At 44.3% G+C, this 12,381-nt stretch overlaps 1 protein-coding gene and 1 long non-coding RNA gene across 5 annotated transcripts in view; both read right to left on the reverse strand.

Annotated features, from left to right (window-relative positions):
* The window catches only part of agap2 (ArfGAP with GTPase domain, ankyrin repeat and PH domain 2), a 30,237-nt gene extending 21,803 nt beyond the window's left edge, over positions 1-8,434 (reverse strand). The window contains exons 1-3 of one of the 4 annotated variants that reach the window (XM_085147352.1): positions 7,284-8,434; positions 6,046-7,165; positions 932-990 (exon numbers count right to left, since the gene is read on the reverse strand). In XM_085147352.1, the coding sequence (XP_085003478.1) occupies positions 932-990; positions 6,046-7,165; positions 7,284-7,343 (1,239 nt within the window). In that variant the 5' untranslated portion in view covers positions 7,344-8,434. The other 3 variants (XM_085147351.1, XM_085147349.1, XM_085147350.1) reach the window with 3 other exon arrangements.
* Positions 1-12,381, reverse strand: part of LOC146494184 (uncharacterized) — a 191,133-nt gene that overhangs the window by 169,949 nt on the left and 8,803 nt on the right. The window lies entirely within an intron of this gene.

Here is a 12,381-nt window from a genome sequence, read left to right on the forward strand (position 1 = left end):
CTCACCTCCCCCTGACTTGTCTATTTGTTCAGAGACAAGCGTTTTCCACTTCCTGTTTTATTTTGGTAACTGCTTTTTGTTCTGTGCCGCCTCTGCTTTTCTTTTCATTCTAACAGTGTCAAAGAAACATTTTTTATTACCTGTACATTGAGTACATTGAGTACACTGAGTACGGATTCATCTGGTGATGCTGGTATGGTACGGCTCAATAAGTCACATATATAAATGAGATTCCTGCAGCAGAGAAACAATATCACACTTTTTTCATCTGATTTTAACCAAAAACTCTGAACCTGTTACACATCAGGTGATGTCTTCAGAGTCCGTTACCGTGGTGATCTAACAGGTAAAGAGAGAGCCACTTTTATGACACTGAAAAAACTGACTTTAAGCTCTTTTAGCTGGCTAACCCATCCCCCCAGTTTACCTGGTGCTTGTTTTGGATTCCTACTTTGTTTCCTTTGGTCTTTCCTAATGTTTGGATTTTAATTTTGTTTTTGTTATTTTGTTTCCCTCTTTGTCCTGGATCCCGAGGGTCCTCTCTCATCTCAAATTAAAATCTCAGATTAAGGTTAGAGGTATGTTGTACCAAAAATTGTGTAACTTTAGTATATGTTTAACACACCAGAAGAAGAATCTTACAGCAGAACACAAGATGTGACATATTTTGTTTCTAAAAGTCTTCTCTTCAAAGTGGTTCACTGATGATTGTTTCATTTTTCATTAAATATATATATATATATATATATATATATATATATATATATATATATATATATATATATATATATATATATATATATATATATATATACACACACACATATATCTTTTTGCATTAGCCTCATCTCCAATACAGATAATTAACTATAAATTACTGTAATAAATTCCTCTTTTTCTAATGCTCTGGCAGTGAAGGGGGTTTTCTCACCAGTCTCAGCTCGGGGATGGATCTGCTCAGCGTCCACTCCTGGCTGTTGGCAATATTTACTAGAGAGAGAGACAGACAGAGACAAACAGTCAGCGAGGCGGTGACACATCATTTAGATTACATACAGTAAAAAGGGCAGCCATCTTAACAGCCTGTGGGAGGGCAATAAATCACACAGCTGCTGCGTGACTGGCCTCACGTGCGGCCTGGCAGGTCGCCTTAATGAATATAACCTTTCAGTCATGACGGGGGATCCAACAAGGTGGAGCCACACCGCTCTTTATCCACTTTGCTCTCCCCGTGCTGGAAACGACGGGCAGCTGTGCGCTGAGCGATGGAAACCTTTAGTGTTCAACTTGCTGCTGCTCAAAGATGTCAGGCACCTTTTTAGGTTTGAACTAAAAGAAATTACAGCTAAATATATTTATATTTGACTCGTGATGAAATTATGACCTGGACAGATGTGAAGGTGAAACAGCTATAAATGGCGTATGAGAGAAAGTAAAGTATGATCACCAAAATAGAATGACTTCAGTGACTCAACCGCTTTTCTGCCTGACAGCTGGCACAGTTTCTACCAAGCAGCAGCATCCAGAGGTAAACAACAAACAAACAAGACACACAGAAGTGCCAAAAAACTGTGATTCCTCTAATGAACTGCCTGCAAAACCAATTAGTTCCCACAGAGCCCCCACCAGTACTTATACGGTCATGAAGAAAATCATGTTTACAGCCAGATATGAAAATAAACAAATAAATAAAACATTTTGGTGTTTAGCTAATTTCTGTTTTAGCTTTTAGAGGTCTTTGTCTTGTTTTTTCCCCGTCTTCCTTGTTTAGTGTCAGCCCTTGTGTTTTAGTGCTCTCCTATGCCCTGTTTTGGTTTTACTACCTGCTTTTTGTTCCTTTCATCTGCTTTGTGATTGTTTGTTTGTGCCTTCTTCCCTCATGCTTCTCGTTTTACAATCAGCCTTCTGTCTATACATAATCTCCGCTCTCCCTCTGTCACTGTTGGATTGTCTGCTTGTCTTTTGTGGATTTCTGTGTTCCTTATCTTCAACCCCTTGTGTCTTAAAGGGCTTTTTTGGGTTTTTTTTAACCTAATGTTATTATCTGGACTTTTTATAGACAATAAAACTGCCTTTTTGTTTAAACATGATATACCTAAATTCTAGTATATCACCAGTTTGGATTAAACTTAGGGGTCTGGCTATCTTACATGACCAGTGTGCAGTTGCTACCTGTCTGCTAAGTGAAGCAAATGAACTGGACATCTACACCAAACTTCTGCCTTCTGGAGCATTTTTAATGGTAACTGAGAGATAATGTGACCTGCTGCGCAAAGTTTGTGTATATATTATTAGTCTGTCCATCTTTGAGGCTTTGAGTCCACATTCAGTGGGACACGATACGGTGACTACATTCATATATTAAATAGTTTGTTTTAAAGTTCTCAAATTTAAAGGAAGGTTATCGTTAAAACTAAAACTCATAATCTATGCATGTATCTGTCTAGAGCAAAGTCAAGAGACCAAGATCATATAAATGTCTGGTTTGTTTGGTCAACAGCCCAAAATTCCAAAAATCCAGTTTTCACTTTATATAAATAAAATAAAATGTCAGGAATTACTGGACAAATAAAATAAATATGAAAAGTTATTTGGGGTTCCTTTCCTCTTCAGCGACTTACCTAATCGACTACTTCTAAAATCATCAGGGGCCAATTTTAGCTGCAAACTTGGCTTGAAATTGTGTCTGTGATTGTGGCACACAGTCGTCTGCAGTGGTTCGGTCGCAGTTCCTATTGGGCAAAAGAGGTGGCATACACCCAATATGATGCGATGCCCACACCCAGAAACCCAGCTGCAGCTCCAGAGCCATTGGAGGGAAAGACAGACAGAAAAATTGATTCGTAGACATAAAAAGCATCAGTGGCCAGTTTAGGTGCTCTGTCTGGGAACCCATCAGTGCTTGCCTAATGACCTATCCTCTGGGGGCAGCGGCTGATGTTTCACAGCTTCCGGTGTAACCAGCAGATGTTTCGAAATCTGATAGTTTGCCCTAAAGTTCCTGTTTCACAGACTGCGTGTGATTCACAATTTTACTATGAATGCAGACATCAAAGGGAACCTACTATGTTTTCCTGTATTTCTTTTTGTCATACTGTTACGATGGTGGACTCTTGTATTAAACATGGCCAAGTTTCAAATAATTACATCAGCGTGGCCCTTTTATGGTCATCTCACTTTTAGCCTATCAGAGATCACAGAGGTTATAGGGAAGAAAAGAGAGCTAAGGGTTTGTTTCAGGCTGCAGACAGGTCAAATGCTGGTTTCAGCATTGTACTTGGCTCAAAATGCTCTTTTTTTTCTCCACTCGCCTCACGGATTGTTTACCTGGATGCAGCCAAACCCAGTCAAACATGCTTGGTTTATACGGCTCAGACAACAAACAGTAACCAAAAAAGACCAAACATTGTTCACAGATATCTGCAAACTCACATGCAGATACAGAGTGTGTTTGCAAAGATTAGAGGAGTGAAACGCGACAGTCCTGCAGTAACACCTCATGAAAAAAGGATTTACTGAACGACTGTCGTGTTAGACTGGATTCATATTTTTGTTAGGTGTATGTGTTAAGGTGACAATAGAGTCTGCTGACATGGTAGCAGCTCAGATTGAGTGCACTGTAATGCTAAAGCCAGGATAAACATGCTCACGGTAGCAGCATTAATTCTGATGTTTAGCAGGTGTCAAGCAGGCTTAGTTGACAGGTAGCACTCTGGACTGAAGCCGTGATGTCATTAATCCTGCACACGCTTTGTAGAAATTTAACATCTCCATCTCATCAAGGTGGTTATGACTCTTTCTTTGTTAGCAGGGGAAAAGTTATGGAGTCCTTTGGACGACAGTTTTAGAGGCGGGGACTTGCCCAACTTGGAATTGATTAACTTTTGGACTTTATGGACACAAATATGCATCAAATTGAAAAACAACTGGGAAATATTGTCTTGCATAGTGTGGAGGACATTTTCAGCCTTGGTGGAGGTACATAGTCTTAGGCTGTTCTTGTATAGATATGGGCTTTGTTTTGTTAGCCAAAATTGTCCGATAAGATCTGGAGGCTGAAACAGTGATGACTGTGGTGGCTGATGGAGATCAGTACACACAGCTGCAAAGCTGTCTGCACAGGGCTCCATCTCCGTGGTTAAAAAAAGTTTTACACTTCTTCTTGCTGTGGGTTGATTGTAGAATATCTTGGTTCGCAACCAAGATTGCTGCAGAGTGGCTTTCCTCTCAAACAACATTGAATCTTCAGCTTCAAGGACCACTAATGCCTCTACAAGGTTTTATAACAGTAGGCGTTACTCTTGATTCAGGAGCCATGCTGCCTGTGTTCTCCTGTTTTTCTTTCTTTTTTCTTTTTTTGATAAAGAAAAAGCATTTATCAGAAAATACAAAGCAGGAAAGAAACTAGAGGAAGACAACGGGAGACCGGGAGGTTTTGGCAGACTACCCCGATAGATACACTGCCCGTTATCCTCAGTGTGAATGTGTGATGTGTCCTTCAAAAACAGATGATGATTAAACTCAGGCCTGGTTCTAAGTCTAACACCACACACAGCGATGATGTGTTTCACACGATTAAAAAAGGCACTTACACACGAGCTGCTGCTGCAGCCGGCTCCCTCAGAAAAAGGCCAACTCCTACCACACACACACACACACACACACACACACACACACACACACACACAGACACAGACTTTGCATGTCTTTGTCTGTCTTTCTGACTCGAAGCTCTCTTTATGGCCTGCTGCTGGTGCCAAAAACGATCAGACAATGTGATCCTTCTGCTGCTTCGACACACACATGCCTACGTAAAGCCAATTATCCTCAGTCCCCTCGCCAAACCAATCACGAGTGATCCCTCACATCCCTCGTGTGCAGCCTGTAGCTGACATCCAAAACTTAATTCTGATTTTAGGAATTTTTGTCTCTCAAGCATGTGTCACTGCACACACACACGTACATGCACACACACGCGCGCACACACACAAGCACACCTCCTCCACCCTATGTTTCATCAGGCTCTATAGCAGCAGCAGCAGAAGCAGCAGTCCTGCCGGTTGCCATGGCAACACTTCCTCCTGCCTTGAGTATGTGCGTGAATGTGTGCGAGTGTGTGTGCACGGTCGGCGAGGCTGGTCTGACTATTTGAGTGAATCCACAGTGTGCATGTGTAACAGTGTGAATACACAATGAGTGAATGAATGCATAAACACACACGCTCGCTCGCTGGCTCCCACAGGCCGACACTCGCCTTGTCTTTGAGCAAACATGTTGGTGAAAGAGATGCACTGTTGTACGCTGCAGCCGCTCAACTCACAACCCAACAATCCCGAAGCTTAGAAAAGGCACACGCGAGGTTCACACATGAATTTAAATTCAACCTGACGGAGACAAAGAGGGTGAGAAAGAAGGTGCAAAAAATAGTGGCAGATCATGCAGTGGGTGGACTATCAAAGACAGGATTAGAGATGTTCTTGATTCGCTGTGAATCCTCACTTCCCTTTTTTGACGTGGGTGAACGAATATCATCTTGTCTTTCCTCTTTTCTAATCATTCCAGCTTTATGGAGCGACGCAATCCGACCACCAGCTCCTCTCCCTTTTGGCTTCATTAGGAGACTTAAAGCCACGCTGGGAACACTGCTTAACTGTGTGTGCGTTGGGGGTGTTAGTGTCAGTGTTTGTGCGTGCAGATTACCCCTCTAGCGACGTGAAATTGGCCCCGCGCTCTGAGGGGAATTAGGTTAAAACTGTCCAAGATGATTCTATTGTCAATCCTCAGATCAAAGAACTTCATCTATCATAATTTTACAGATGCACATGGCTTTGGGGAAACGTGACAGTGTTAAAGCCTGCAGATAGATTCTGTGCAGGCTTCTTTAAAAAGATCAACCCCACCCCACCCAAATCGTTTCTACTGGATGCCTGTGCACAGATGAAGGGGCTAGGCTGATAAATGTTTGGCTGCATACAGGAGTCCCTGTCTGAAGGATGGATTTGAAGTTGAAGAGGTGACAGTGATGATGTGTTTGTGACCTCCTACCTTCCTCCTCGCTGGAGTCTCTCTGTATATAGACGGGAGGCGCCGTGGAGGATGACCCCGCTGCCCCCGAGCTGCTCTTTGTGAAAATGCCACTGATGAACTTGAGCATCTTTCTGTCTTTAGCAGAGCCTCTATGGCCCTGCTGTCCTTGCTGAGCTTCTCTTGCCAGGCCCAGGTCTTCAGAGAGGCTGTTCAGGTCACTGTTATCCAGCGTGCGGCTTTTGCCTTTGCGAGCCGGTTTGGAGGCCTGGGTAGGAGGTGCGGGTAGGGAGGTTGAGCCGCTCTTCAGCCTGTCCTTTCTGGGGATGTCTCTCATCACTGCAGCCATGCCACCTCCAATCTCCAGCTGTATTCCAGTTTGAGCCTCGTCCTGCAGGTCCCGCCATCCTTCGGTCCTGCTCGCCTCGGCCCAGGAGGCCCTGCAGGGGCCTGGCGAGCGCGTCGTCACGCGGCAGTCCTTGCGATCGAGGCTCTGGGCTGAGGTAGGGCTGCGTTCTCTACCGTCCCGGGAGTCGCGGCCGCGGGTGGCCACGCTGCTGTGAGACTTGAGCAGGCTCACGGGCCGCTGTCCTGCAGGGCGGATAGGGAGGCTGGTCCTGGTTGGGGTGCGGCTGGGCTCGGCCACCTCCATAGGGGGCGTAGTGGTTAGAGATGGAGACCTGCATTGTTTTGCCTCCGGGCTGGAAAACAGCTTCTCGACTACGTCTGCTGACTTTGTCTTCTGAATCGTGACTCTCTCAGCAGGTAAGGGGATAGAGAGGTTGAATGGTGGCTTTTCAGCCACTTTACTGGGGACATTTGAGGGTAGTTTATCTGTCAGAGGGCTGAGGGATCTCCTCTCTCCTTCCTTGAGTTCATCAGTGCCCCCTTTCACAATGACAGCATCTTCAGCTCTTTGTGGTTCCCCTAAAACCACTCCAGCTCCATTTTCAGTCCGTGTGGAAGCTCCACCTTCAGCTTCCACTCTCTCATCTCCTGGTCTGGCCTCCACCTCCTTCCCCTGGTTGCTGTTCTTGGCCTCATCTCCATTCTCTTCCACAGCCTCTACCTTGACCAGGGTGAGGGAAATGAGGTAGGTGGTGCGTTGCTGCAGGGCGCCGCCTCCGCTCATGTGGTCAGGCTTCAGTAGACACACAGTAGATGAATGAAACCAGACAGAGCAACATGAGCAACTGACGCTTTGCCAGCGTGTTCGGATGTGAAACAATCTGACGACACGACAAGGACGAAAAACTTACACGGAGGAAGATTAAGTTTCTCCTCGGAAGACAGAACAGCAGAGAGACTCTTGGGCTCATCCATCCCCCAAATCCCTCTTTCTTTGTTTCGGATTTTAATTTCCGTCACGGATTTCTTCTCTCAATCTAATTGTCATTTCTCTGTGATTCAAAAAGAAAATCCACCCTTCCTGACAACCTTCAGGACCACTGTCAGTACAGTGAAAGCTGCTCTTTTGTTCCTAGAAAACACCCAATTAAAATGTATCCACAACACATGCATGCAGCCACTGAGACAAAAATATCTTCATTATGGTGTCTGATGCCTCATTCTTTATGGTAATCATTTACATGACCTTATTTCATGTGCAGCGCTCCCTCAGCTTACATGTTGCTCTGTCCAACCGCTTCAAAAATCTCGATTCATTCGGAATAACAGCTGCCCTGCATCATACGTCATCAAGGATGTACTGGAGAGCAGCTGTGAAGTGAAAAGGTGAAGTCTTTAAAGATTCATTAGCGTCACCCTAAAGCAGCATGGCACAGTAACCTCCAGAGCTGAATGCAGTCCAGTCCAAATCATGGGCTCTCATTGCACACCTCACATGCGTGTTGACAGCAGCATCCATTCAGAGAGCGCGGCGGCAAAAAGGCAGGCAGCCTCACGGAGACGCGCAGGAAGGACACCGATGAGGGCTGGAGGGGATCGGGAGCAGAAGCCAGGAGAAGATGGATGGAAATCTGGGGAAATGCATGACCGAGCGAGGGCGCGTCCGGCCATCACGCCCCTCTCTCTGTCTCCTGGGCAGCCAGTGTCCTGTGAGCGCATCGGGCGCCAAGCACAAGTGGAGACGCTGAGGCGAGTCACAGCTCCTCGACTGCCTGTGAAGCCTTCTGACAGAGACACCGTCGCACAGGTTCAGCGAGTCCGAATCGCATCATGTACACACACACACACACACATGCAACACACCCTCACACATGCACAGCGCTTCTCTCTCGCACTCTGCGTTTCTCTCTCCTTTCCGCTCACTGATAGGAATCTCTGATGTCCCTCCCTCTACATGCCCCTCCTTGTTCCAATAGGCGATCCATACAATGCAGAGCGATCCCGCTTCTCTTCCCTTGCCTTCCCCTCCTCTATTTTCTCTCCCTCTGCTTCTCCTGCTACTCCTCTCAGACAGTGCAGGGTCCCTGCTTTTTTTTACGGCTCATCCCCATCCCCTCCCTTCCATCTTTCTCCCTGTATGCCGGAGAGCAGAGGAGGGGGTGAGAGGCAGGGACTGGTGGTAAATCATCAATGCACACACACACAAACTGGACCTGCTAAATGAGGGGAGGCTGCAGGAGAAGAGATCAGTGGTAAGGAGAGGAAAGTGTGCAGGGTTCAGCCAGGAATGACAAAGAGTGGGAAAAGGATGTGTGTGTGTGTGTGCAGAAGGAAAAAAGGCACTCGGGCTGGGTGTGTTTTCCAAGTGCCAGAAAATCTTCATCAAGATCATTCAGCTGTCTATTTATGTGTGTGTGTGTGTGTGTGTGTGTGTGTGTGTGTGTGTGTGTGTGTGTGTGTGTGTGTGTGTGTGTGTGTGTGTGTGTGTGTGGCTTCGTGTAGCTCCTCCTCAGTAGGAGGCTTGGCTTGTTTGTTGCTAAGGTGTTACAATCTTCCTGGCTCTGGTGGCACAATCATCTCCTCCATGTCCTTCCTCCTCCTCCTCCTCCTTTCCCTCTGTACACCCTTTATCACAATTGCTCCCTGGATATAAAAAACAGTCTTTGTGAACATGTGTGTGTGTGTGTGTGGGTGAAAGAGATTTCCTGTGAGTGTATTGATCTGTAGTGTATTGCCTTTTACGGCGTGTGTTCATTAGCAGAAGTGGGTGGGCTCACAGCATGAGAGGATAAGAGGGTATTGGACATCAATTTTTGAACCGCAGAGTGGAAAATATGACCAGAATAATTAATCACACATGTTTTATTTGCATTTTTTTCATGTGATGAAAAGATTTTCTTTGTGTTTTAAGATACAGGAAATCGCCTGTGAGTGAAACTTGTGCACAAACAGCACGTGGAAAAAAGACTTGTCTGCTGTTTTCATGATTACATCTTCTCACTGTTCGGAAACTAGTGCGAAAACGCAAGAACGTCCGAATGAAATGCCATATATAATAAAATAATTGGTTTAAAAACTTCCAAACATTCACTCTGATGACAGAAAATTCACACGTTTGAGGAGATTGAAAGATAGATTTTTGTCATTGTTCTCCTTCAAAACTGAAAATTAATTTCAAAATAGTTGCTGATTGATCTTAATCTCTCCGGCGAAGACAAAAGCGCAAGAGGAACTGCTGCAATTATGCTGTGTGCAACACCAGAAGCACTGCAGCAAACATGATTACACATCCATCTCGTGAGTTATTACCGGGTGTAATTTTGTGTTAATTACTCTCTGACTTAAAAAAAAGTGAAATCAGAGGATGTCTCCCGGCACGGTTGCACCACTCTCAGCCTCCCACCATCATCCTATAATACAGGATGTGACTGTCCACCTGCTCAGCCCGCTCCCCCTCCCTTCCACAGTCAGCGAGAGGGCAATAACTACTCGCACTGAATACAAAGGACCTCTGACAACCAGCCTTTGGCTCAAGGGGAAAACGCACGACCTGAGAGGAGCAGCGGCCGATGAATCAAACGCCGAAGAGGAGACGTGATAAAAAACCTCAGACAGGAAGATCAAGCTGAGCTGCTTTTTAAATGACACACACACACACACACCGAGTTGTGACATTATGTGAGTGCAAAATCCATTTTTAACAAGTGCGAGCAGGGACACGACACGAAAGTGCCGGCTGGGGTGCTGCAGTTGGTGAATCTCATTATTGGGGAAAAGACACCCACATGTGAAACCAAATTAGGCAGACACACATAAATACTGTCACTGCCATGCATGCAGACAAAGCTACCCCCAGGCAAACACACTGACACTCATGCGGGTGCTGTCAGATGGACAGTGGCCAAGGGCAGTGGTCATGCTGGGTGATTTTTTATTTCTCCTTCACTATGAGCTGCCCTCACTCTCTTCCCCCCACCTCAGCCTCTCGCTCTGCTGCCGTGCTGCAGCGAACACCAGTCAGATTCACATTTAAATGTCTTCATTTAGCTCCCAGGAGCACCTTTTTCTTCTGCCTCGCCTCTGCCATTTTTCAGCCTTTTCCTTGGCACACAGTCAGTCGACCACGTCCCACTCGCTTATTAAGTCCAAACGAGTGGTGGCTCTCTTTTTAGCAGCAGTGAACTCTCACACTCACAGATCCAGGCCCCCGCCGAGGATACGCTCACTACAGCGCCAACACTCCAGCAGCCTAATTAGACAGAAAATTCAGCTGAATGTTTTTAGAGGTAGGGGATGCCTCTGAGAGCGTGTCAAGATCTGCCAGGCCCTAAAAAGACCTCAAAGCTCAAAAGAATCCATCAGGGAGCCTACTGACCTTCAGTTCACAGACGAGCAGAGCAACAGGCTAGCATGTAACCCCGTTAGGTCACAGTATCCCAGCAACCCTATACCCTTACCCTTTATGTTAGGAGAATAAAATAGATTTTTGGAAACACAAACTTATATAATTTTCAGTGTGTGTTGGTCAAAGTGTTTAGTTTTCATCACCTGAGTACAAAGATTCAGAAGGACAAACTTCAGTTCATCACCAGTGACCCAAATGACAATGGAAACCACCAAAAAACTGTGGGATTGCTGGTTTTTGCACATGTTGTTGAGCTGTTACGTGACAAACAAACAAAAAGTTAACAGCTGTGTTTCACTTAATTGAATGGGCGAAATGACACGCCATGTTGCTCAAATGCATTTTCCCCCAAGTTTTTCCATACTTTTAAAGTGAACAAAGATCCGATTGTTTTAGATGAGCTATTTTACAGAAAATAAAAAAGTGTGCATAATTGAGATTTGCTCTGAATAATAATGTGGTTGTGATTTTTTCTTTTTCATTAGAGGGAAAAAATGATAATAATGTGGTCTAACCAGACTGCACCTCCTCTTGGATCTGTTTTCAGGCATCAGAAAATCTATTTGGTTATGTTGTGTTGATACAATGGATTAAGCAAAGGGCTTTCACCTGATAAGGTGGAGTTCCAATCCTACATGAAACAAAATTAAGAGACGAATCTTTTATTTATTGTGACACACCTGGACAGGACTCTGCTTTTCTGGGAGGAGATGCATGAAGAAAAAGGAGGAGGAGAGCTGCTTGGGTTTGTATTTTGGCCTTTTCTAGATTTCTGCTTAGTTTAGCTTTAATCATATGAAAGATAAGAACAGTGACCAAAGAAATGTAAGATTCTGAAACTTGAAGCAACGACACGAAAAAGAACTGCGAGCAAGAAAAAATGGGCGAGCCCCAAGTTAAACTTCTCTCAACTCTGAGGTGATGACCAAGGTTAGCAAATGATAGCTATGATTGACTTGAGAGGTTGGTTGAATTCATTAGGTCAGTTAATCCCAAAGTGCATTCTCTGGCCCCCTTGTGGACCATGAAGGTACTGCAGATAGGCCTTGACTAGTTAAAATTAAACATTTCTATTTTCAGTTAACTGAAAATCTTAATTCTTATTACAAAAAAATCCAAAATAGATATGTATATATACTTTTTTCCCCACTTTTCAAGATAAAATTCCTTTTTGTAGGCTAAATTAAACAATAATTTTGGCTTAAATCTAATGCACAAAATTCATTGGGACTGGCTCTAATACTTAATGATGATTAATGTATTAGTTAATGTAATTCATTAATGTAATACTTAATGCTAAAGAAAAATATAGATGCATAGAATTCATACTCAGACCAAAAAAAACCTCAGGCCTTAAAGCCTGGATCTGTTAATTAGTAAGTTAATGCTATTTCAAAATAACAAGGTCAGTTCATATAAATATATATAAATATATTTACTTATTTATTTATTTTAAATTTTGAAAACCAGCCCAGCAGTTGAGAGGATTTATGCTCGGGAACTAGATGCCTCAAATCCACACCCCTGGTCTCTATGCAAGCATAGTCTCAGCCATTCCCATTTTAATGGTGATCTGTTGTCCGTCTTTAAGTACAGGCTATGGA

This window comes from Neolamprologus multifasciatus, chromosome 20 (genome assembly GCF_963576455.1).
Source record: "Neolamprologus multifasciatus chromosome 20, fNeoMul1.2, whole genome shotgun sequence".
NCBI classification, from domain to species: domain Eukaryota; kingdom Metazoa; phylum Chordata; class Actinopteri; order Cichliformes; family Cichlidae; genus Neolamprologus; species Neolamprologus multifasciatus.